Source organism: Pseudorca crassidens, chromosome X (assembly GCF_039906515.1).
Source record: "Pseudorca crassidens isolate mPseCra1 chromosome X, mPseCra1.hap1, whole genome shotgun sequence".
NCBI lineage: Eukaryota > Metazoa > Chordata > Mammalia > Artiodactyla > Delphinidae > Pseudorca > Pseudorca crassidens.
The window spans coordinates 1669356-1696875 of record NC_090317.1 but is presented as its reverse complement, the minus strand read 5'-3'; the positions used below and the strand labels follow the sequence as shown (position 1 = coordinate 1696875).

Below are 27520 nucleotides of genomic sequence, written 5' to 3'. Positions count from 1 at the left end.
GAGAATGGACTCAAGGGAAGCCATACGGAAGGCAGGCAGGACATTTAAGGAGGCAGTGGCATTACTCAGGTGAGAAGTGATGATGGCCTGAATTAAGATGCTCACACTGGGAAATGGAGAAGAGAAAATAGATTTGAAAGGCACCTATGGAGACGGATTGGTTATCTGAATCTTTCCAATAGAAATAAAAAAGATATAATCAGCCCAGTGCTTTACGAGAAAGGAATCGTATTTACCATATTGTCCTGAAGCTGTAATCTGAAAATCTCTAATGTGTCCAGAAGCCATTCCCAGTGGAGTCTGACATTCTGAAATCACATGAAGGGAGCACAATAGTTAGAAGTGCAGAAAGTATAGCTGCACAAATGCAAGTCAATGAGAACACCAACAAATGCTCATATTTTTTAGTGTTTACTATGTGCCAAGAACTGTACTAAATATTTTATTGTACTATATCATTGAATTCACTCCAACAGGTAGGTGCTACTGCTACTCACATTGTGCAGCTGAGGAAACTAGGGTCAATACGTAAGTAGACCAGTGGTTCTCTTACTTGTTTAGGGTGAAAACTCAAATTCTTCCAAATGATATTTGTAAGTTATCTTTGGTAACTGAACCAAAACTAAGTTTCAAAATTTGCTCTTGGAGCTTCAGGGTCAAAGTGTTCAAAGCTTCAAGCATATCTGCCCTCCTCTGAGGGCTCTGATGATTTCTACCAGCAATATTCATTTTAGATTTGGAAAGGACTGTGAGCTGGTATTCGTTTCCCGACAAAAGCAACCGTCCTAGGAAGGGGGAAAGAGGTATAGAGGTAGGTGCCACTCACTCCTGTTGTACACCAGGAAGAGCGTGCTCATCCCAGCTTGCAGGTGCTCGCCAATAAGACATTCTATCCGCCAAATTCCAACTTTGGATGGTAGCATTTCCACTGTCTCAAAAACACCTTATCAAAACCAAAAGGAACAAAAATTATTTCTTTTCACACAAATGGGCATAAGATACACTGGCTTATGCAGAATATCAAAGGAGATCTACCCAAGTCAGTTGCACCATCCTTGGACCCCTCAAACCCAGAGTGCTTGGCATGTGACCCCTACAGCTGGAGGCCCTGGAAATTGAGTACTGACCCCAGGAAATGGGAGAGACTGGGTGACGGGATGCTTTGGTGGTGGAGACAGGAGAAAGATTGGCCTGCACTCAGTGCCTTTCGAAGCCAGAGGTGTATTTCTCATTGACGAGATGTGGGCTCCCTGCCTTGAGGGGTAAAGTAACTCCAGGAGCAAGAAGCTAGAGGGTGAATGCTGAGGGGCTGAGGAATCAGTCACAGTGACCACCCAGAATAAAGGTGGAAACAACCAGGTCAAGGGGATTTCATGAGGGACGGTCCCAAAAGGGAGTCTCTGAAGAGCCCCTGAAAGTACCCCACCAAACATAGAGTCAGATTGAAATATCTGCCTGGTGCAGACAGTGGTGCCATCCCTCGCCTCTGCCCTTGCCCCGCTGCGGTTCAGACCAGCAACAGCCAGGAGTGCAGGGGGAAGCATAAGGTAGCGAGACAGAAAACTCAACCAACTTGGAGGACGAGATACTGAACTTAAATCAAGTTCAGAATTTTGATTAATATCTTGGAGTAGACATTGTAATTTGTGACCTGAACTATATTTGTGATGTAAAGTGACTGCAGGACTGTTTATTACTTAAGAGTGAGCAGAGTATGGTAGGAGGAGCTTCAAGATGGCAGAGGAGTAAGACGTGGAGATCTCCTTATCCCCCGCAAATACATCAGAAATACAACTACATGTGGAACAACCCCTACAGAACACCTACTGAATGCTGGCAGAAGACCTCAGACCTCCCAAAAGGCAAGAAACTCCCCACGTACCTGGGTAGGGCAAAAAAAAAAAAAAAAAAGAAAAAACAGAGACAAAAGGATAGGGACGGGACCTGCACCAGTGGGAGGGAGCTGTGAAGGAGGAAAGGTTTCCACACACTAGGAAGCCCCTTCGCGGGCAGAGACTGCGGGAGGCGGAGGAGGGAGCTTCGGAGCCGCGAAGGAGAGCACGGCAACAGGGGTGTGGAGGGCAAAGCGGGGAGATTCCCGCACAGAGTATCGGTGCCAACCAGCACTCACCAGCCCGAGAGGCTTGTCTGCTCACCCGCCGAGGTGGGCGGGGCTGGGAGCTGAGGCTCAGGCTTCGGTTGGAGTGCAGGGAGAGGACTGGGGTTGGCGTCGTGAACACAGCCTGAAGGGGGTTAGTGCGCCACGGCTAGTGCACTGCAGGCTCGCCCCGCATCCGTACCCCTCCATCCCCCTGGCCTGAGTGAGCCGGAGCCCCCTAATCAGCTGCTCCTGTAACCCCGTCCTGTCTGGGTGGGGAAGAGACGCCCTCAGGAGACCTACACGCAGAGGCAGGGCCAAACCCAAAGCTGAGCCCCTGGGAGCCGTGAGAACAAAAAGAAGAGAAAGGGAAATCTCTCCCAGCAGCCTCAGGAGCAGAGGATTAAAGCTGCACAATCAACTTGATGTACCTGCATCTGTGGAATACATGAATAGAAAACGAATCATCCCAAATTGAGGAGGTGGACTTTGGGTGCAACTGTAGACTTGGGGTTTGCTTTCTGCATCAATTTGTTTCTGGTTTTATGTTTATGTTAGTTTAGTATTTAGAGCTTATTATCACTGGTATATTTGTTTATTGATTTAGTTGCTCTCTTCCTTTATATATATATATATATATATATATATTTCCTTTTTCTCTTTTTGTGAGTGTGTATGTGTATGCTTCTTTGTGTGATTTTGTCTGTATAGCTTTGCTTTTACCATTTGTCCTAGGGTTCTGTCTGTCCATTTTTTTTTAGTATAGTTTTTAGCACTTGTTATCACTGGTGGATTTGTTTATTGGTTTGGTTGCTCTCTTCTTTTTTTTAAATTGCTTTTTAATTTTAATAATTTTTAAAAATTTTATTTTATTTATTTATTTTCCTTCTTTCCTTTTTTTCTCCCTTTTCTTCTGAGCCGTGTGGCTGACAGGGTCTTGGTGCTCCCGCTGGGTGTCAGGCCTGAGCCTCTGAGGTAGGAGAGCCGAGTTCAGGACATTGGACCACCAGAGACCTCCCGGGCCCATGTAATATCATACGGCGAGAGCTCTCCCAGAGATCTCCATCTCAACGCTAAGACCCAGCTCCACTCAATGACCAGCAAGCTCCAGTGCTGGATGCCCCACGCCAAACAACTAGCGAGACAGGAACACAACCCCACACATTACACCTAAATCAATTAGAGAAAGAAGAACAAAAAACCCCAAAGTTAGCAGAAGGAAAGAAACCATAAAGATCACATCAGAAATAAATGAAAAGGAAATGAAGGAAACTATAGCAAAGATCAATAAAACTAAAAGCTGGTTCTTTGAGAAGATAAACAAAATTGATAAACCATTAGCCAGACTCATCAAGATAAAAAGGGAGAAGACTCAAATCAATACAATTAGAAATGAAAAAGGAGAAGTAACAACTGACACTGCAGAAATACAAAGGATCATGAGAGATTACTACAAGCAACTCTATGCCAATAAAATGGACAACCTGAAAGAAATGGACAAATTCTTAGAAATGCACAACCTGCCAAGACTGAATCAGGAAGAAATAGAAAATATGAACAGACCAATCACAAGCACTGAAATTGAAACTGTGATTAAAAATCTTCCAACAAACAAAAGCCCAGGACCAGACGGCTTCACAGGCGAATTCTATCAAATATTTAGAGAAGAGCTAACACCCATCCTTCTCAAACTCTTCCAAAATACAGCAGAGGGAGGAAAACTCCCAAACTCATTCTACGAGGCCACCATCACCCTGATACCAAAACCAGACAAAGATGTCACAAAGAAAGAAAACGACAGGCCAATATCACTGATGAACATAGATGCAAAAATCCTCAACAAAATACTAGCAAACAGAATCCAACAGTACATTAAAAGGATCATACCCCATGATCAAGTGGGGTTTATTCCAGGAATGCAAGGATTCTTCAATATATGCAAATCAATCAACATGATACACCATATTAACAAATTGGAGGAAAACCATATGATCGTCTCAATAGATGCAGAAAAAGCTTTTGACAAAATTCAACGCCAATTTATGATAAAAACGTTCCAGAAAGTAGGCAGAGAGGGAAATTACCTCAACCATATATGGGCCATATATGACAAACCCACAGCCAACATCATTTTTAATGGTGAAAAACTGAAACCATTTCCACTAAGATCAAGAACAAGACAAGGTTGCCCACTCTCACCACTATTATTCAACATAGTTTTGGAAGTTTTAGTCACGGCAATCAGAGAAGAAAAAGAAATAAAAGGAATCCAAACTGAAAAGAAGAAGTAAAACTGTCACTGTTTGCAGATGACATGATACTATACACAGAGAATCCTAAAGATGGTACCAGAAAACTACTAGAGCTAATCAATGAATTGGGTAAAGTAGCAGGATACAAAATTAATGCACAGAAATCTCTTGCATTCCTATACACTAATGACAAAAATATCTGAAGAGAAATTACGGAAACACTTCCATTTACCATTGCAACAAAATGAATAAAATACCTAGAAATAAACCTACTTAAGGAAACAAAAGACCTGTATGCAGAAAACTATAAGACACTGATGAAAGAAATTAAAGATGATACAAACAGATGGAGAGATATACCATGTCCTTGGATTGGAAGAATCAACATTGTGAAAATGACTATACTACCCAAAGCAATCTACAAATTCAATGCAATCCCTATCAAACTACCAATGGCATTTTTCACAGAACTAGAACAAAAAATCTTAAAGTTTGTATGGAGACACAGAAGACCCCAAATAGCCAAAACAATCTTGAGAAAGAAACATGGAGGTGGAGGAATCAGACTCCCTGACTTCAGACTATACTACAAAGCTACAGTCATTAAGACAGTATGGTACTGGCACAAAAACAGAAATATAGATCAATGGAACACGATAGAAAGCCCAGAGATAAACCCACGCACATATGGTCACCTTATCTTTGAAAAAGGAGACAAGAATAGACAATGGAGAAAAGAGAGCCTCTTCAATAAGTGGTGCTGGGAAAACTGGACAGCTACATGTAAGAGAATGAAATTAAAACACTTTCTGGGCTTCCCTGGTGGTGCAGTGGTTGAGAGTCCGCCTGCCGATGCAGGGGACACGGGTTCGTGCCCCGGTCCGGGAAGATCCCACATGCTGTGGAGCGGCTGGGCCCATGAGCCATGACCACTAAGCCTGCGTGTCCGGAGCCTGTACTCCGCAACGGGAGAGGCCACAACAGTGAGAGGCCTGCGTACCGCAAAAACAAACAAACAAAAAAAATACTTCCTAACACCATACACAAAAATAAATTCAAAATGGATTAAAGACCTAAATGTAAGGCCAGACACTATAAAACTCTTAGAGGAAAACATAGGCAGAACACCTTATGACATAAATCACAGCAAGAGCCTTTTTGACCCACCTCCTAGAGAAATGGAAATAAAAACAAAAATAAACAAATGGGACCTAATGAAACTTCAAAGCTTTTGCACAGCCAAGGCAACCATAAACAAGACAAGAAGACAACCCTCAGATTGGGAGAAAATATCTGCAAGCGAAGCAACTGACAAAGGATTAATCTCTCAAATATAGAAGCAGCTCATGCAGCTCAATATCAAAAATAAACCAACTCAACCCAAAAATGGGCAGAAGACCTAACAGACATTTCTCCAAAGAAGACATACAGATTACCAACAAGCACGTGAAAGGATGCTCAACATCATTAATCATTAGAGAAATGCATATTAAAACTACAATGTGGTATCACCTCACACTAGTCAGAATGGCCATCATCAAAGTCTAGAAACAATAAATGCTGGAGAGGGTGTGGAGAAAAGGAACCCTCTTGCACTGTTGGTGAGAATATAAATTGATATAGCCACTATGGAGAACAGTATGGAGGTTCCTTAAAAAACTACAAATAGAACTACCATATGACCCAGCAATCCCACTACTGGGCATATACTCTGAGAAAACCATAATTCAAAAAGAGTCATGTACCACTATGTTCACTGCAGCACTATTTACAATAGCCAGGACATGGAAGCAACCTAAGTGTTCATCGACAGAGGAATGTATAAAGAAGATGTGGCACATATATACAATGGAATATTAGTCAGCCATAAAAAGAAATGAAATTGAGTTATTTGTAGTGAGGTGCATGGACCCAGAGTCAGTCGTACAGAGTGAAGTAAGTCCGAAAGAGAAAAACAAATACCATATGCTAACACATATATATATATAGAATTAAAAAAAAAAAAGGTCCTGAAGAACCTAGGGGCAGGACAGGAATAAAGAAACGACACAGAGAATGGACTTGAGGACACAGGGAGGGGGAAGGGTAAGCTGGGACGAAGTGAGAGAGTGGCATGGACTTATATATACAACCAAATGTAAAATAGATAGCTAGTGGGAAGCAGCTGCATAGCACAGGGAGATCAGCTCGGTGCTTTGTTACCACCTAGAGGGGCGGGATAGGGAGGGTGGGAAGGAGACGCAAGAGGGAGGGGATATGAGGATATAAGTATACGTATAGCTGATTCACTTTGTTATACAGCAGCAACTAACACACCACTGTAAAGGAACTATACTCCAATAAAGATGTTTAAAAAAAAAAGTGAGCTTAAAGTCACTGGGCTTATCAGAATTTTTACACAGAAACAGGGGAAGTTTACTTTCACTATTAAACCTGTTTTAAAGGGACACTGGAGAACTAAAATGAAATTATGTTTTGACCAACATTGTGAGGAGTGCTTAATCAATATATTGCTTTCATACATAAACAAATCAGTCTTTGGGAAACTACTGGTGCCATGTGGGGTTTGAGGTGGTAGAAAAATCCCTTTTTCCTAGGAAAGTGCTGTGACATCAATTATCCATTTATTCTGTTCTATTTCCTTTATAGCACATCATCTGTATCTGAAATTATCATGTTCACTTGCTAATTTATTTATTATCTCTCTGTAGGGTAAAGTTACTTGAAAAAGTAAGCTACCCGAGAGCAGGGAGTTGGTCTGCTTTGTTCACTGGACATATCCCCAGGGCACAGACCTTTAAAGTAGGTTTTCAGCAAGCACAGTAAGTTGAAGAAAGAGCACAAAGTGGCTCGTACCCGGGTAGAGGTTGTAGACTGCCATTTTATACTCCTCCTTTTTCCGTACAGTGAACACATGTCCACTGAAATGAATAGAATGGATATTTTCATTGCTGCCCATGCTGAGCAGATACCATCGGATCTTTTGATCCTGAGCCATTGCTAAACCAGGTAGTGTATCCATCACATAGCCATTGATTGCTGGAGAAAGAACACAGAGAAAGCTGTTAAAATCTGTTGTATAAGTGTCTTTCCCTCCACTCCAGTCAAAAAATATTGATCCCTATGAGGATTCCACTCCCATACATATAGTCTCAAATCATACAATGTCGAAACCTCAGGCTCAAGGTTCATTTCACAGCGAGTAATATTTGGGTGTGGAATATATTACCATGGAAGCGATACTTTTCTCTAAAAGTGGGGTCCTCCATCTGGATGTTGCAGGGAGCCCTGCAGTTCCTTTCCATGTTTTCAGTGAAGTACCAGCTCTTGGTCTCATCAAAAATAGTGAAAAACAGAGCAAATTCCTGCACTGTCACTTGTCTCCCATGGGCAGCGCTCAGAGTGTTTGTGCGGCAGATCAGAAGGGGTCCAATCAAGCCTGAGTGCACATCTTTTTCCTGAAAGACACCAGTCCTGTGAGCAAAAGTTCTCTCAGCCATGAACCAGAGTGGATTTCTCATCAACTTTTATGCCACTCCAACCCACTCCCCATCTTCCCACAGTACAATTTCTTCCTCTTTAGTAGATTCCAGAGCGATATGTCTAAGCCATAAATATGATGACACCTCCCCTATTTAAAGCTTCCCATTATGCTTAGGATAAATACCAAACTTCCAACATAACACAAAGCCTCTTTCTTTTAAACCAGAAAGAGGCCAGCACAACACAGACCTGCTTACCAGATCAACATCAGAAAAATACGCCCAGGCTTTGCAGTCAAACTCATCTGTAGTTGGTGCCATATGATGCTGCACTTTCCAGAAGTAAGTTTTGGTTTCATTAGGCTCGACAAACTTTTTTCTAGGTTCTGCTCCTTGCCTCTGATCTTCCTCATAAGAAATAAGGCTAGAATAGAAGGAGTAGGGACGAGATGCCTGGTTTTTAAATGTTACCTGCAGAGCAAGAAAAAAAAAAGAAAAGAAATTAAAAAAAGCAAGTGTTATGTTTTAAGATCTTGTAAAGTTCTTAGGTTAGGGTTTATAGCCCTAATAGCAATGCCGATTTGGGGGGTTTTTATCCAGGTTTTTAATAGCTGGAGGAAATGGTACAGAGTATGGATGTTGTTAGAACCCAAACCTAAAGATCTACAAAAGAAACTGAGACATTTTTGAATTCCAAAATCTTTATGGCATGAACTCAAAGTTGCAAAGGAGAAAATTTCTAAATACTTAAAAGCAATTCCAAAGTAAAAGGGAAAATATCACCACAGGGGTTTTAAGAGACCCTAACTCCAGGAACTGATACTCTTAAATTAAGGTTCTTCATGACAAATGCCAGGATGAATACTTACGATATTTAAAGAAGACTTGTTTTTCAAATTTAAAAAAATCATACATTTTCATGGGACATATGGAAAGTAAAATAAAATTGAAGTCAGAAAAAAATTCACTCACAATCCCATAATTTTAGATCCTCCTATATCCTTCATGTAAACAATCAATTGGGACAATGGATGACTGTTTCTGGAAAAAATAAAACTACCTTGATCTTTGGCTCACACACACCAAAAACAAATTCTAGTCTACAGGAATTATCGATGGATTAAAAAGTTAAATGTTAAGAAATTAAACTGTAAAAGAAAGTTGAAAAAAGTATAGGTGATTTTAAGAAAAAAAAATCTCTGTATAGGGAAGGATTTTAATAAACAAAAAAGCTATGAAAGTGTCATAAAGGAAAGATTTATGGGTTACTACCTAAAATTTCAAACCTGTTTTATTTTAAAAACCATTATATACAAAATTAAGAGAAAACAAACTTGGAAAAATATTATTCACTAAAATGATCAATGATCATTAATATATCAATGATCTATAATATACAAGGTAATATAAATGAACAAGAAAAGCACTCCCTCCAAAAATTTCAACTATGTAAATAACATTAATAGATAATTCATTAGAGAAAATCTTAAAATGTTCATGTACATTGCACTCCTGGAATTTTATCCTAGGAAGAGGGTTGTGGCTGCAGCATTACTTAAATAGTAAAAAAAAAAAAAACTATCTAAAAGGTTGTTCAAAGTAGGTGGTTAAGTAAACCATAAAATCATATAATGGACTAATATTCCATCATTTAAAAATATACGTAGGGTTTTTGTTTCCTGGTGCGCGAGGAGAGGGGATTAAGAGCGCTGTAAGGAACTCCAGAGACGGGCGCGAGCCGCGGCTAAAAGCGCGAACCCCAGAGACGGGCAGGAGACGCTAAGGCTGCTGCTGCCGCCCCCAAGAAGCCTGTGTGCAACCGCAGGTCACTATCCACACCCCCCTTCCGGGAGCCTGTGCAGCCCGCCACTGCCAGGGTCCCGGGATCCAGGGACAACTTCCCCGGGAGAACGCACGGCGCGCCTCAGGCTGGGGCAACGTCCCGGCGGCCTCTGCCACCGCAGGCTTGCTCCGCACTCCGCGCCCCTCCCTCCCCCTGGCCTGAGTGCGCCAGAGCCCCCGAATCAGCGGCTCCTTTAACCCCGTCCTGTCTGAGCGAAGAACAGACGCCCTCCGGCGACCTACACGCAGAGGCGGGGCCAAATCCAAAGCTAAGCCCCGGGAGCTGTGACAACAAAGAGGAGAAAGGGAAACCTCTCCCAGCAGCCCCAGGAGCAGCGGATTAAAGCTCCACAATCAACGTGATGTACCTGCATCTGTGGAATACATGAATAGACAACGGATCATCCCAAATTGAGGAGGTGGACTTTAGGAGCAAAGATATATATATATTTTTTCCCCTTTTTCTCTTTTTGTGAGTGTGTATGTGTATGCTTCTGTGTGAGATTTTGTCTGTATAGCTTTGCTTCCACCATTTGTCCTAGGGTTCTATCTGTCCGTTTTTTTTTTCTCTTAATAATTATTTTTTTATTTTAATAACTTTATTAATTTTATCTTACTTTATTTTACTTTATCTTCTTTCTTTCTTCTTTTCCTTCCTTCCCTCCTACCTTCCTTCCTCCCTCCCTCCCTCCCTCCTTTGTTTCTTTCTTTCTTTCTTTCTTTCTGCTTCTACTAATTCTTTCTTTCTACTTTTCTCCCTTTTATTCTGAGCCGTGTGGATGAAAGGCTCTTGGTGCTGCAGCCAGGAGTCAGTGCTGTGCCTCTGAGGTGGGAGAGCCAACTTCAGGACACTGGTCCACAAGAGACCTCCCAGCCCCACATAATATCAAATGGCGAAAATCTCCCAGAGATCTCCATCTCAACACCAGCACCCAGCTTCACTCAACAACCAGCAAGCTACAGTGCTGGACATCCTATGCCAAACAACTAGCAAGACAGGAACACAACCCCACCCATTAGCAGAGAGGCTGCCTAAAATCATAATAAGTCCACAGACACCCCAAAACACACCACCAGACGTGGACCTGCCCACCAGAAAGACAAGATCCAGCCTCATCCACCAGAACACAGGCACTAGTCCCCTCCACCAGGAAGCCTACACAACCCACTGAACCAACTTTAGCCACTGGAGACAGACACCAAAAACAGCGGGAAATACGAACCTGCAGTCTGCAAAAAGGAGACCGCAAACACATTAAGATAAGCAAAATGAGAAGACAGAAAAACACACAGCAGATGAAGGAGCAAGGTAAAAAACCACCAGACCTAACAAATGAAGAGGAAATAGGCAGTCTACCTGAAAAAGAATTCAGAATAATGATAGTAAAGATGATCCAAAATCTTGGAAATAGAATAGAGAAAATGCAAGAAACATTTAACAAGGACCTAGAGGAACTAAAGAGGAAACAAGCAATGATGAACAACACAATAAATGAAATAAAAAATACTCTAGAAGGGCTCAATAGCAGAATAACTGAGGCAGAAGAACGGATAAGTGACCTGGAAGATAAAATAGTGGAAATAACTACTGCAGAGCAGAATACAGAAAAAAGAATGAAAAGAACTGAGGACAGTCTCAGAGACCTCTGGGACAACATTAAACACACCAACATTCGAATTATAGGGGTTCCAGAAGAAGAAGAGAAAAAGAAAGGGACTGAGAAAATATTTGAAGAGATTATAGTTGAAAACTTCCCTAATATGGGAAAGGAAATAGTTAATCAAGTCCAGGAAGCACAGAGAGTCCCATACAGGATAAATCCAAGGAGTAACATGCCAAGACACATAATAATCAAACTGTCAAAAATTAAATACAAAGAAAATATATTAAAAGCAGCAAGGAAAAAACAACAAATAATACACAAGGGAATCCCCATAAGGTTAACAGCTGATCTTTGAGCAGAAACTCTGCAAGCCACAAGGGACTGGCAGGACATATTTAAAGTGATGAAGGAGAAAAACCTGCAACCAAGATTACTCTACCCAGCAAGGATCTCATTCAGATTTGATGGAGAAATTAAAACCTTTACAGACAAGCAAAAGCTGAGAGAGTTCAGCACCACCAAACCAGCTCTACAACAACTGCTAAAGGAACTTCTCTAGGCAAGAAACACAAGAGAAGGAAAAGACCTACAATAGCGAACCCAAAACAAATAAGAAAATGGGAATAAGAACATACATATTGATAATTACCTTAAATGTAAATGGATTAAATGCTCCCACCAAAAGACACAGACTGGCTGAATGGATACAAAAACAAGACCCATATATTTGCTGTCTACAAGAGACCCACTTCAGACCTAGAGACACATACAGTCTGAAAGTAAGGGGATGGAAAAAGATATTTCATGCAAATGGAAACCAAAAGAAAGCTGGAGTAGCAATTCTCATATCAGACAAAATAGACTTAAAAATAAAGACTATTAGAAGAGACAAAGGAGGACACTACATAATGATCAAGGGATCCAAGAAGAAGATATAACAATTGTATATATTTATGAACCCAACATAGGAGCACCTCAATACATAAGGCAAATACTAACAGCCATAAAAGGGGAAATCGACAGTAACACATTCATAGTAGGGGACTTTAACACCCCACTTTCACCAATGGAAAGATCATCCAAAATGAAAATAAATAAGGAAACACAAGCTTTAAATGATACATTAAACAAGATGGACTTAATTGATATTTATAGGACATTCCATTCAAAAACAACAGAATACACATTTTTCTCAAGTGCTCATGGAACATCCTCCAGGATAGATCATATCTTGGGTCACAAATCAAGCCTTGGTAAATATAAGAAAACTGAAATTGTATCAAGTATCTTTTCCGACCACAATGCTATGAAACTAGATATCAATTACAGGAAAAGATCTGTAAACAATACAAACACATGGACGCTAAACAATACACTACTTAATAACGAAGTGATCACTGAAGAAATCAAAGAGGAAATCAAAAAATACCTAGAAACAAATGACAATGGAGACATGACGACCCAAAATCTATGGGATGCAGCAAAAGCAGTTCTAAGAGGGAGGTTTATAGCAATACAATCCTACCTTAAGAAACAGGAAATATCTCGAATAAACAACCTAACCTTGCACCTAAAGCAATTAGAGAAAGAAGAACAAAAACCCCCCAAAGTTAGCAGAAGGAAAGAAATCATAAAAATCAGATCAGAAATAAATGAAAAAGAAATGAAGGAAACGATAGCAAAGATCCATAAAACTAAAAGCTGGTTCTTTGAGAAGATAAACAAAATTGATAAACCATTAGCCAGACTCATCAAGATAAAAAGGGAGAAGACTCAAATCAATACAATTAGAAATGAAAAAGGAGAAGTAACAACTGACACTGCAGAAATACAAAAGATCATGAGAGATTACTACAAGCAACTCTATGCCAATAAAATGGACAACCTGAAAGAAATGGACAAATTCTTAGAAAAGCACAACCTTCCAAGACTGAATCAGGAAGAAATAGAAAATATGAACAGACCAATCACAAGCATTGAAATTGAAACTGTGATTAAAAATCTTCCAACAAACAAAAGCCCAGGACCAGATGGCTTCACAGGCGAATTCTATCAAACATTTAGAGAAGAGCTAACACCTATTCTTCTCAAACTCTTCCAAAATATAGCAGAGGGAGGAAAACTCCCAAACTCATTCTACGAGGCCACCATCACCCTGATACCAAAACCAGACAACGATGTCACAAAGAAAGAAAACTACAGGCCAATATCACTGATGAACATAGATGCAAAAATCCTCAACAAAATACTAGCAAACAGAATCCAACAGCACATTAAAAGGATCATACCCCATGATCAAGTGGGGTTTATTCCAGGAATGCAAGGATTCTTCAATATATGCAAATCAATCAACATGATACACCATATTAACAAATTGGAGGAAAACCATATGATCGTCTCAATAGATGCAGAAAAAGCTTTTGACAAAATTCAACACCCATTTATGATAAAAAACCTGCAGAAAGTAGGCATAGAGGGAACTTTCCTCAACGTAATAAAGGCCATATATGACAAACCCACAGCCAACATCGTCCTCAATGGTGAAAAACTGAAAGCATTTCCACTAAGATCAGGAACAAGACAAGGTTGCCCACTCTCACCACTATTATTCAACATATTTTTGGAAGTTTTAGCCACAGCAATCAGAGAAGAAAAGGAAATAAAAGGAATGCAAATCGGAAAAGAAGAAGTAAAGCTGTCACTGTTTGCAGATGACATGATACTATACATAGAGAATCCTAAAGATGCTACGAGAAAACTACTAGAGCTAATGAACAAATTTGTAAAGTAGCAGGATACAAAATTAATGCACAGAAATCTCTGGCATTCCTATACACTAAGGATGAAAAATCTGAAAGTGAAATCAAGAAAACACTCCCATTTACCACTGCAACAAAAAAATAAAATATCTAGGAATAAACCTACCTGAGGAGACAAAAGACCTGTATGCAGAAAATTATAAGACACTGATGAAAGAAATTAAAGATGATACAAATAGATGGAGAGATATACCATGTTCTTGGATTGGAAGAATCAACATTGTGAAAATGACTCTACTACCCAAAGCAATCTACAGATTCAATGCAATCCCTATCAAACTACCACTGGCATTTTTCACAGAACTAGAACAAAAAATTTCAGAATTTGTATGGAAACACAAAAGACCCCGAATAGCCAAAGCAATCTTGAGAAAGAAAAACAGGGCTGGAGGTCAGACTCCCTGACTTCAGACTATACTACAAAGCTACAGTAATCAAGACAGTATGGTACTGGTACAAAAACAGAAACATAGCTCAATGGAACAGGATAGGAAGCCCAGAGATAAACCCACGCACATATGGTCACCCTATCTTTGATAAAGGAGGCAGGAATATACAGTGGGGAAAGGACAGCCTCTTCAATAAGTGGTGCTGGGAAAACTGGACAGCTACATGTAAAAGTATGAGATTAGCTCACTCCCTAACACCATACACAAAAATAAGCTCAAAATGGATTAAAGACCTAAATGTAAGGCCAGAAACTATCAAACTCTTAGAGGAAAACATAGGCAGAACACTCTGTGACATAAATCACAGCAAGATCCTTTTTGACCGACCTTCTAGAGAAATGGAAATAAAAACAAAAATAAACAAATGGGACCTAATGAAACTTCAAAGCTTTTGCACAGCAAAGGAAACCATAAACAAGACTAAAAGACAACCCTCAGAATGGGAGAAAATATTTGCAAATGAAGCAACTGACAAAGGATTAATCTCCAAAATTTATAAGCAGCTCATGCAGCTTCATAACAAAAAAACAAACAACCCAATCCAAAAATGGGCAGAAGACCTAAATAGACATTTCTCCAAAGAAGATATACAGACTGCCAACAAACACATGAAAGAATGCTCAACATCACTAATCATTAGAGAAATGCAAATCAAAACTACAATGAGATATCATCTCACACCAGTCAGAATGGCCATCATCAAAAAATCTAGAAACAATAAATGCTGGAGAGGGTGTGGAGAAAAGAGAACCCTCTTGCACTGTTGGTGGGAATGTGAATTGGTACAGCCACTATGGAGAACAGTATGGAGGTCCCTTAAAAAACTACAAATAGAACTACCATATGACCCAGCAATCCCACTACTGGGCATATACCCTGAGAAAACCATAATTCAAAAAGAGTCATGTACCAAAATGTTCATTGCAGCTCTATTTACAATAGCCCGGAGATGGAAACAACCTAAGTGTCCATCATCGGATGAATGGATAAAGAAGATGTGGCACATATATACAATGGAATATTAGTCAGCCATAAAGAAACGAAATTGAGCTATTTGCAATGAGGTGGATAGACCTAGAGTCTGTCATACAGAGTGAAGTAAGTCAGAAAGAGAGAGACAAATACCGTATGCTAACACATATATATGGAATTTAAGGAAAAAAATGTCATGAAGAACCTAGGAGTAAGACAGGAATGAAGACACAGACCTACTAAAGAATGGACTTGAGGATATGGGGAGGGGGAAGGGTAAGCTGTGATAAAGCGAGAGAGAGGCATGGACATATATACACTACCAAACGTAAGGTAGATAGCTAGTGGGAAGCAGCCGCATAGCACAGGGAGATCAGCTGGGTGCTTTGTGACCGCCTGGAGGGGTGGGATAGGGAGGGTGGGAGGGAGGGCGACGCAAGAGGGAAGAGATATGGGAACATATGTATATATATAACTGATTCATTTTGTTGTAAAGCAGAAACTAACACACCATTGTAAAGCAATTATACTCCAGTAAAGATGTTAAAAAAAATATATGTAGGGGGCTTCCCTGGTGGCGCAGTGGTTGAAAGTCCGCCTGCCGATGCAGGGGACACGGGTTCGTGCCCCGGTTCGGGAAGATCCCACATGCCGCGGAGCGGCTGGGCCCGTGAGCCAAGGCCGCTGAGCCGGCGCGTCTGGAGCCTGTACTCTGCATCGGGAGAGGCCATAACAGTGAGAGGCCCGAGTACCGCCAAAAAAAAATATATATATATATATATATGTGTGTGTGTGTGTGTGTGTGTGTGTAGGAAGTGTTTTTAATGACATAAGAAATGTTTATGACATATTTATTTAGAAAAGAAGGATGATCCATTGTGTAATTTTGAATACATAAAGAGAATACATAGGAAAAACATAAGAACATACAGCAAAATGATAATTATGGTATTATTTTTCAACTTCCTTATTTTCTATACTTTAAACTTTTTCAAAAGTGAGAATACATTATTTTTATTTAAAAAAATTATTGGAGTATAGTTGATTTACAATGTTGTGTTCGTTTCAAGTGTACAGCATAGTGAATCAGTTATACATATACATGTATCCACTCTTTTTTTTTTTTTTTTGCAGTACGCGGGCCTCTCACTGTTGTGGCCTCTCCCGTTGCAGAGTACAGGCTCCTGATGCGCAGGCTCAGCGGCCATGGCTCACGAGCCCAGACGCTCCACGGCATGTGGGATCTTCCGGGACCGGGGCACGAACCCATGTGCCCTGCATCAGCAGGTGGACTCTCAACCACTGCGCCACCAGGGAAGCCCTATCCACTCTTTTTTAGATTCTTTTCCCATATAGGTCATTACAGAGTATTGAGTGGAGTTCCCTGTGCTATACAGCAGGTTCTTACTAGTTATCTATTTTATATATAGTAGTGTGTATATGTCAGTCCTGATCTCCCAATGTATCCCTCCCTCCCCCCTTCCCCCTTGGTAACCATAAGTTTTGTTTTCTACAACTGTGACTCTATTTGTTTTGTAAATAAATTCATTTGTACCCTTTTTAAAGATTTCATATATAAGCGATATCTTATGATATTTCTCTTTCTCTGTCTGACTTCACTCAGTATGACAATGTCTAGATCCATCCATGTTGCTACAAATGGCATTATTTCATTCTTTTTTATGGCCATTATTTTTAGAATCAGAAATCTAAAATACACACACGGGATTAATTTTCTTGTAATTTCATTGTCCTCAACTTACCATGATGTTGTCTTCGACTTCTGCTCTTATATATGGTCCCAAGAGTCCCAAATGTTCATTTAGTTCTCCGCGGTATAAGGGCTGAGTAAAGGAGCCATCAGCATATTCCTCAAATACCACCTTTTTGAACTGAGGGACACCTCCATTCTCAGCTCTGGAGAAAAAAGCAGAGGAAAAGCAATATCCTCATGGACCAGGTGGGTAGAAATGCCTCACATTGTTGTGTTCCCTGTATTTGAGATACATTTGGTAGAATTGATGATGAATTGGAAATGTAATGGAGAAGGGAGGGAGAAAGAGGGATTAGAGATAACCTCCCGGTTTCTGATTTGGGCAAATGGATGGATGGTGATGCAGTTCACTGAGATGGAGAACCCTAGAAGGGTAGGTTGCTGTATACAGTTTTGGACACATGGGGTATCTATGGGAATTATATTGGGAAATACATGGAGACTGGGAGTTCACAAAAGAGGTCTGCATGAAGATTATCTATATTTAGATGGTAACAAAATCATGGAAGTGGCTTATCAAAGCCAATAGTCAATTTTATGTCCTCATCTTACTCAACATCTAAGCAACATTTTGCATAGTTAACCACTCCATCCTCCTTGACATACTCTCTCCAGGCTTCTCTAGTATATAAGATCCATGAAAGCAGCGGGATTTGTCTGTTTTGTCCACTGTTGTACTCCCAGCAGCTGGAACAAGTGCCTGCCACATAGTAGGTGCTCAAAAAAGATTTGTTGAACATTGAATGGATGTAGGGTTTATAAACATACTCTAAATATGAGAGCCTCAGTGTTCAGTCCTTGGACCACTTTTCTTTGCTTTTTAAAAATTCTGTAAAAACTGTGAACTAAAACTATACAATAAAGTGCATAAAACATAAATGCTTTTGATACAAAAAATGCAACCACCACTAAGATCAAGAACTTTGCCAGCAGCCCAGAAGACTCACTGTTATCTGCCTTTTCAATCACATCCTCTCCCTTCCCACTAAGTGTAACCCCCATTCTGATGTTTATAATTATTTATTTGATTTTGTTCATAACCGTACCACTTATGTATACATACCTAAAGAATATAGCTTAGCTTTGCCTATTTTTGAAGTATGCAAATGGAACCATACTGCATACGTTCTTTTGTTTGTGATATTTTTTACTCAGCATTATGGTTGTGATTCGTCTATGTTGTTGTGTGTAGCTATAGTTTGTTCATTCCTATTGCTGTATAGCATTCCATTGTGTGAATATAATGCAATCATGTGCATTTGAGTAATTTTTGGTGCTTATACATAGTCCTGCTATGAACCTTCCTATGAATTTCTGCTGGGCACATCTAGGAGTGGAACTGCACCATTTTCCATTTTCATCAGCAATGTATGAGAGTTCCATTTGCTCCAAATCTTCACAAACACTTGACATTGACTGTGTTTTTACATTTTTGGCCATTCTAGTGGTTGCACAGCAGTGTCTCTGTGGTTTTATTTTGCATTTCCCTGATTAATAATGAGGTTAATTTCTTATGGGTAGTAGCCATTTGGATTTCCTCTTGTGGAATTGCCTATCCAAGTTTGTTTCCTTCTTTTTTGTACCAATTTTTCTATTGGATAATCAGCCTTTTTTTCTTATTGATTCAAAGGAGTACTCTATACATTCTTGATATGAGTCTTCGTTGGCCTTTTGTGCTGCAAACATCTTCCCTTCTGTGGCTATTTTTTCATTCTCTTTTTGTTATCTTTGGATGAGCATAAAGTCATAATTTTAATGTAGTGAAATTTATTTAAAAATTCTTCATGGTTAGTGCTTTTTGTATCTTGATATCAATTCTCTTTCTTTTCCTACCCTGAAGTTATTAAGATATTCTTTTACTTTTTTTCTTTCTAAGAGATTTAAGGTTTTATATTTATGTTTAGACTTGTAACCCACTGTTAGTGGATTTTTGTGTATAGTGCGAGTTAGGGATCCAGTTTAATGTATTTCCATATGGATATCAAAAAATTTCAGCACATTTATTGAAAACTGCTCTTCTGTGACACCTTTTCCATAAATCAAATGCCTATAAATGTGTGAGTCTAGTTTTGGATTTTCTGTTCTCTTTCACTGACCTATTTGTTTACTCCTAAGCCAATTATCACATTACTATAGCTTTAAAATAAGTCTCAATGTGTTATACAGCAATTCCTCCTATCTTGTTCCTTTTCCTCAAGAGGGTCTTGGCTATTCTTGGTGCTTTGCATTTTCTTAGTAACTTTAAAATCAGGCTTGTTGAGTTCTGCAAGAGAAAATACTTGTTGAGATTTTCACATAGGTTGTGCCGAATCTATAGATCGGTTTGGGGATAGTTTACATTTTCATAATATCGCATTTTCCAGTACATGTACATGGTATATCTTGGCATCTACTTAGCTCTTCTTTAAAGTTTCCCAATAAATTTCCATAGGTTTTTCCATAGAGGTCTTGAAAAATTTTTGTCATACTTATTTCTACGTACTTGTTACTATTTCATTCCATTGTAAATGACATGTTCTTTTAATTTCATTTTCTATCTGTCTGCTGCTACTATATCGATATACAATAGATTTTGTATATTGATTTTCAATTCTACAAACCTGCTAACCTTCCTAGTTAATTCTAATCACTTATTTGTAAACATTTTTTATATGTATAAAATCATATCATCCGTACTCAAGGACAGTTTTATTTCTTTCTTTTCAACCTTTATACCTTTTATATGTGTTTACTGCTTGAGGGTTCAGTACAGTATTGAATAGAAGTGATGATAATGATTGAGAATTTATCTATTTCTCTATTTAAGTCTGTCAAGTTTTGCTTTATGTATTTTAAAACTATATTATTAGGTTCATAGTAATTTAGGAATGTATGGCTGCCTATTGAATTGACTGTTTTATTATTATAACATTTCCTCCTTATCTCTACAAACCTCTTGCTTTAAAGTTTCCTTTCTACTTAACTGAGTACTCAGATTTTTAAAAAATATTTATTTATTTATTTGGTTGCACTGGGTCTTAGTTGCAGTTCGCTGGCTCCTTAGTTGCGGCATGTGGACTCCTTAGTTGTGGTTTCTTGCTTATTTTTCTTGTTTTATTTCATACCCAGTATCTTTGTGTGCTAGAAGTTGTATCTGGAATATTTGTGAAAATAACTTGAGGCCTAGAATGTTGGTTTCTTATACTAGAGAGGTTTTATGTATTCTTCAGCCAGATGTCTGCAGGCACTGCCAATCCAAGACATGCTTAAATTTTGATCAAGAATAGAGATTTCATGGACAACACAGATGACAGAAAACTGGGCTGTAAGTCAATGAAGTGCAAGTTAACTGGTTTACCATTACTTTGAGGATGTAGCCCTTTGGGGACCTAGCATAAAGTGGGCACGGTTTACATCTACTTTTACTCCCTTATCATCCCATCAAGTCTTATTTGAATGCTATTAATAAGCTCATAACTCCTAAATTTATATCTTTAGCACAGACCTCTTCCTTGGATTCCAGACTCATATATCTAACTGCCTACTCAACATCTCAACTTGGGGACTTCCCTGGTGGTCCAGTGGTAAAGAATCCACCTTCCAATGCAGGGGACGTGGGTTCGATCCCTGGTCGGGGAACTAAGATCCCACATGCCACGGGGCAACTAAGCCCATGTGCCACAACTACTGAGCTCGCAAGCCTCAACTAGAGACCCCATGTGCCACAAACTACAGAGCCCACGTGCCCTGGAGCCAGCATGCCACAACTAGAGAGAAGCCCGCACGCCACAACGAAGAGCTCATGCGCTGCAATGAAAAGATCCTGCATGCCTCAATGAAGATCCCTCGTGCCGCAACTAAGACCCAATGCAGCCAAAAAAATTAAAAGAAATTTTTAAAAAACACAACTTGGATCTCTAATAGGCATCTCAAATTAAATATGTACAAAACAGACCCTTGAGTGTTTCCTCAAATAAATCTGTTCTGCTTCAAGCCTTCCACATCTCATTAAATGTCACTATCATCCACCTAGTTGCTCAGGACAAAACCTGAAAATCTTCTTTGAGTCTTCTCTCACCATTCCTCTCCATACTCAATCTAACAGCAAGCCCTCTCTGCTTATCTTTAAATTATAATCAACATCCTTACATTCCTTTTGATTTTTACCACCACTACCCTGTTCTAATCAATAGCTTGATCAATGCTGGTGAGACTAATCTGGTGGAGGGTGAGAAACTGATGATGTAAGAGAGAACAAGGGACTTGCTGAAGCAACATTTTTTATGAAGGGAGAAAGGATGGGATCAAGTGCAAAACTGGACAGTATATTGGTACAGATGTCAGTAAATGTGGTGTTGGAAGTCTGTGGAGTTCAGTGCAAAGCATCAGCTAGGAGTGAGAAGGGGTGTTGGAGAATGGGCAAAACGTGTTGGAGACTTAGGGAAAAAGCAGAAAATGTAAGATAGAGGTCCAGGAGAGCAGGAAATATTCTACGGTTGCTGTGCAGCAATAAGGGCTCATTTGAGGTAGAAAGCAAGGCTGGGAAGTGACAATGACTAATGAAGAGGGATAGCATCTACCCTTCCTCTAGGTCCTATATTATCTGACCACTGCTCATCTCTGCCACCTCATCTCCTTACCCCTGCACACACTTCCTTACTGTACTACATTCATGTTGGTCCTTTTTTGTTCCTCAAACATGCTAAACTTGTTTCATTCTCAGGGCCTTTGCATTTCCTGTTCCCTCTGCCGGAAATGTCTTCTCTCAGACCTCTGTTAGCTGACCTCTTATCATCATTTAGGTCTCAACTCCACAAAGAGAATTTCTCTGACCGTTACAGCTAAAGTAACACCCCCGTCACTCTACCATATTATTCAAGTCTACCTTTTGAACGGCACCAAGATTCCCCTATTTAGTTTTCTACTAATTTATTGTCCCTTGCTCTCCCAGGTAGAATGTAGGCTCCTACTTTGCTGCACTCCAGTGTCTATGCAAGTGTCTGGCATATAATAGGTGCTCAATAAATATTGGTTGACTGATTGACTCTCCTTATGTTTATCTTCCAAATGTCTCTGTGCTTTCTCTCCCCTGCCCAACCTCCCTCTGCTCCCCTAACAATCAAATCCTCCCACTTTGCCCTCTGGATCCCCAGTACTTTGGAAAACAACTTTCCCTGCATCCTCAATCTCTTTACCACACACTTCACTGCTTCCTCCTGCCTCTATCAGGGCTCTCTCAGGAGACTAAACCTTACCCTGCAGCTCATAGGGCTGATAGGTGAGGCTGACTTTCTTCCTGCTCCCCATGGCTGTTTCTGACCCCCTACCCTTTTGTAGACCCCTCTTCTTCACCATCCCACCAGAGTGAGTTTCATGCCATCTGGGTTTACCATCCCGTAACTCTCATTGTTAGTGTCATCATCTAATCTCCCATTTGCTCCTCAGCTTCATCTAGACTTTGCCATCTGGTTCTCAGTTTCCTCAATCTTTGGAGTCTCACTGCTGGTTGTGCCTTTCCTATTGTTTCAGCACCTGGTAAAATCAAAGGTCACAACAGTAGGACAAAGGAATAATCAATGTACCCATACCTGTTTCTTAGTGCATGGGGGGATCTATTCATCCCATAATCCCAGAGCCGCTCCACTGCAGCAATAAAATAGTGTCGCGTTCTCTTTTGAAAGCTGCGGGGGTCCTGATTTTCACCCTCATCATAAATGTCAAAATCTTCTCTCTTCGTATCAAGTGAGAAAGTATCATCATAGTCAATTTTGTCTTCCTCTGGCTGAAAAGTAGTAAGGGTTATTTCCCTTTGATGGCGTTTCAAGACTGTTGGATTTTGAGACCACAACCTTCCAGTCCCTCCTTGCTTTACCCAGGTGGCTTCTCTTTGGGTCTTATCTTGTACTTCATTTATTGCTGCTATTGAATGATTGTTTTCACAAGGGTCCAGGGGCAAAATGATGTCTTTTGTCTTAAAAGCTCTGTGTTTTTGTGACTTCTCTAGGGATTTCTCTTCTCTTGGTATCAGGGTAGCATATTGGTTATCCCAAGCAAGGGGACCCAGCAGCTTGGGGGGAGTATTTTCAGAGCTTTCTGTTGCCCATTTCAGAAAGGGCACTTTTCCAGGTCTATTTACTTTATTCAGTTTAACAAGTCCCTGTGTTTTCTGAAGGAATATCTCTTCCCTGAGATCCAGGTGGGCAGGAGAACCATTGCTAGTTTTTGTATGGAAAAAGTCTTCCTGATGAACAACTTTGCCAGATGCTTCAGGCAATCCTGGTTTCAAGAGAACAGTGTTCTCAAGTTTCTTGTACATGAGTAAGTTTGTGGCCCGTTTCCCTAGGGCGCTGATATTTCTTTGACCTCCAATTACTTCCAAGGTTAGGAAGGCTAAAGAAAGGTTATTTCTCTTGGCTCCTTGTAAGAAATGACTGCTTTCTTGGACCCCAGAACTCCTTTCCACAAAGCTATAACTACAGGCGGATGCTGGAGGATGAGAAGAGTTGTCTTGGGATGGAATCTTGGTCACATCTGTAGGTCTAATTGATGGGAATACTGATACCTGTGCAATGGGTAATGCAGAGCCATTTGTTTGAATGTCATGACTCCTCATAGAACAACCTGATAAGAATGACTGAATAATGGCCCTTTTCTCCTTCCTGTTGTACTCTATCTGTGTGACGGTGCCCTGGGTCAAATATTTCATGTTTTTGGACCACTGAGTTGAGGTGTCATTCAAAGTTACCCCCCTTTCGAGCTTTATTTCTTCCAGTGGGAGTCTGAATTGTTTCAAATCCCGCTTATCACGTTGAGGTATAGCCTTCTGCTGACTTGGAATAGGAGACATCTTTGTGGTGCTTGGATATTTATCTAGCGTTTTCTTTGTTTGATTTCCCAAGTCTTCCAAGTTTGCTTCCTCCCTTCTTTTTGAGAAATGGGCCATGTGAATCCCTGCTCTTTTTGCTGAGCCATTCAATGACCTGGTGTCTTGAAGTACTGGAGAATATGTCTCCTCATCTAAACCTTCTACATTTTGCTTAGTGCTTAGTGAAAAAAGGTTCTTCAGAAAATTCTTAGTTCCAGTCACTGTATACACCTGAGGCAAAACTACATTCTCTTGGATTAATTTTTCTTTCCTTTCTATCTCTTCCTGAGACTTTTTTTCCTGATTCTGTGTATCATTTTCTTGGACATTAGCCAAGTTAGTAAGAAATACGTTCTTGCTATTTGGAAAAATCATCGCTTTAAGACCTGTGTCCTTGCTAAATTCATCCTCTCCTACTACCACCTTATTCTTCTCTGACAAGAAATTCTGATCTTTCACAGATTTTTCTGATCCCGAAGATGTTAATTGCTTTGGATTGGGCCTTTGCCCAGAACTTAAGGAGTTCTTGCCATGGGTCCTTTTTATCCAATTTGTTGAATCTGGCAAGAACAGAGTCTTGAAGAACGATGTATCTGGATATTCTGCATCTAGTGGCACAGAGCCTTCTTTGTTTTGGTGGATCATTTCCATATTTTTTGACGAATTAGTTTTATTTGACACGTGATTTAGTCCCAAAGCTGTAGTATTTTTGTCCATAAACATTTCATCATGAATTAAGGAAGTTACTTCTTGAAACTCAGTATTACTTTCTAACATAATATCTTGCAAGACTGATGTACTATTATCAATTAATAATGCTGGGTCATCAATGTGAGTCTTTGTATTAGTTGTTGAGTTAACTGGTGCCTTGTTTGTCTTTACTAAAGATATATTAACTTGAAATAAAGCATCATCTTTGGTCAATGAAGCAGGTCCACGAACTCTTTCCTCTTTAAATAACCTATCACTCTCCACTGATAATACATTTTCTCCCAGTGAACTTTCTTGACTATTTGTTAAAACTGCTTCTAATGACTTGGAATCATTATCTTCTTTACTCAAGCCCAAAGGTACACCAGACCCAGTAAAGTGAGATGAATTTTTGCCAAATACATTGGCACCTAATTGACTACTAAAATTAACTGGCATATTTGGGGGTCCTAAGGAACCTGTCTTTTCAGTACCTGCTGACAACTTGTCTGATGGAATTGTTGGTGGAGTCATTAGGTTGTTCGATGAACTAGAAATTTTAAAATCAAGTTTCTTCAACTCTACTGTTGTTATAGTTGTCCCCAAATTCTCATTCAATCTTAACGGCAGCTCTGGCTCAGGCGTAGATACTCTTTTCCCACTGTGATGGAGCTCTGGTGTGAGATGTGCCACTTCAGACGGGCGCTTGTTTCTTTCTATTGCTCTAGGTAAATGATCATTAGCCTTATTTCTGGCTTCTTGGAGATCAGATAAGGATAATCCATGTGGAGTAGGATTCTGTCCCAAGAGCACCAGCAAATCACTAGAGGAGACACTTTGTTCTTTAAGCAGCTGCATTCTCTCTCCAGACTGAGGGTCAATCTTCTCTACATCATTTTCTGGAGTTGTGGTGGCTTTGAATTGCATTTGCCTAGTGCTAGGGTGCCTTGAATTCTGGGAGAAGCTTCTGGGTTCAATGACATTGTTTTCATTCAGCAAGAAGGTTGGAATATCTTCATATGTGTCCTCATAATAATCACCAGTGTTCCTGTCACAACTATAAACCTTCAGTAAGGCTGTCATGCCTCTGTTCCGAAAGTCTGAGTTGTGGCACCCCAGAACCCACAGACCTGGAGATGAGGAAGAATAAGACTCTGGTTACTCATAACCCAGGTCCCAAGCAAGATCTGTGTTAGAGGTTCTCTTCTATTCCCAGATAAATGAAAAAATACTACTCAGTACCATTATATAGCAGGTTGTTAGGTTAAGTCCCTGACACATGGAACAGTAGTACAACAATGGTAGTAAAAGTGGTTTTGCATTGCTGCTGTTGTGGTATATCTGTTTGTGACCACAAGAAAGGGCTGCGATTTAAAATGAATATATATATATATATATATATATATATATATATATGGATAAAAATGGAGAAATGTAATTATACACAATAGTGGAGAGTCTTACTAGTCACACAGAACTCTTTGGTGACAAGGGAGCAGGACTTAGGTTTAGGATACAAATAACATAAAATCCCACCACAGTTCTAGCAATATTAATTTCTACTATGAACAGGATTATCTGAGTAAAAGAATTTCATGGTGGTAAAGTATATGCATAAACATAAATGAAAACAAATACACCTTTACTAAGCTATCCATCAGGTACCTGAACAGTCTCATCAAGTCACAATATTTGCAAGCAAAATCTTAACTGAATACAGCTTTTCCTCAAAGAGAAAACTTTTCTCAAAGTATATTTCCACAGAGCCCTATGAGACAATGGGATGCCCATGGAAAAGGTTCCTGTGGTCAAACATTCTGGAATTAATGCACACTGCAATCTATGTGCAGCCAGATAATCACTCGAATGGGAAATGAGAATAAAGAGATTTTCTAATATACAAGGATTCAGAATATCTACCTCTAATTCAGCCATTCTCAGGAAGTGATTAGAGAATGTCTTCTACCAAAATAAAGGAGTATATTAAAAAATACGAAGACATGGGATACAAAAACCCAATTTCATGATATTTAAAGCATATTTTTGATGGTATAAAACCATATTGGTTCAGAGTAGACCAGAACTGGAGCTGAAATGAGTAATTTAAATAAGGTTTTTCACTTTAAAAATTCCACTGTTATAACTTAGATAAATCTAATACTTCCTTTTCCTGAGGAAGACAGTAATTGGTTGAGAAAAGGGGAAATGAAACTCCATAAACAGGTCTAGAATGACATCCACCATACTCTGAGAAGGGCCTGGGATTGGGAATAGTGATCAAGAGGAACTTTAGTTATATCTGTACTGGTTGAATTTTTGTAAGGAGAACATATTTTTGTATTACATGTGTGAATAAAAATAAATTAAAACATTATAGTAATTAATTAATAAATTTCAATCCAAGAGCTTAAAGAAGAGTTGATTCTGATTAAAACTCAATAAAATAAATAACCAAATAAAAATAAGAAATTCCACACATATAAAATTTGAAATAAGGAAGGAGATATAACCACAGATGCAAAGAAAATTAACTTATATTTCCCTTGGACACACCTCAGCTGCCAATCTCCCACTCCAACTTCCGAAACAGGCATAAGACGCCTGGCCAAGTTTGAGATTTGATCAGCACTACAACTATACGGACCTGCCTCCAACGTCAGTGATATAACTGGGGCTTTCAATGAACTAATTAAT

The 27520-nt window shown here is 39.6% G+C and overlaps 1 protein-coding gene across 4 annotated transcripts in view; it reads right to left on the bottom strand.

The window, feature by feature from the left end:
- Nucleotides 1–27520, bottom strand: part of F8 (coagulation factor VIII) — a 121732-nt gene that overhangs the window by 31599 nt on the left and 62613 nt on the right. For all 4 annotated transcript variants that reach the window (XM_067723893.1, XM_067723892.1, XM_067723891.1 and 1 more), the window contains 7 exons: nucleotides 22860–25956; nucleotides 17282–17435; nucleotides 8091–8303; nucleotides 7580–7808; nucleotides 7207–7389; nucleotides 827–943; nucleotides 237–308 (listed from right to left, as the gene is read on the bottom strand). In XM_067723893.1, coding sequence (XP_067579994.1) covers nucleotides 237–308; nucleotides 827–943; nucleotides 7207–7389; nucleotides 7580–7808; nucleotides 8091–8303; nucleotides 17282–17435; nucleotides 22860–25956 — 4065 coding nt within the window. The remainder of the gene's footprint in view (nucleotides 1–236; nucleotides 309–826; nucleotides 944–7206; nucleotides 7390–7579; nucleotides 7809–8090; nucleotides 8304–17281; nucleotides 17436–22859; nucleotides 25957–27520) is intronic.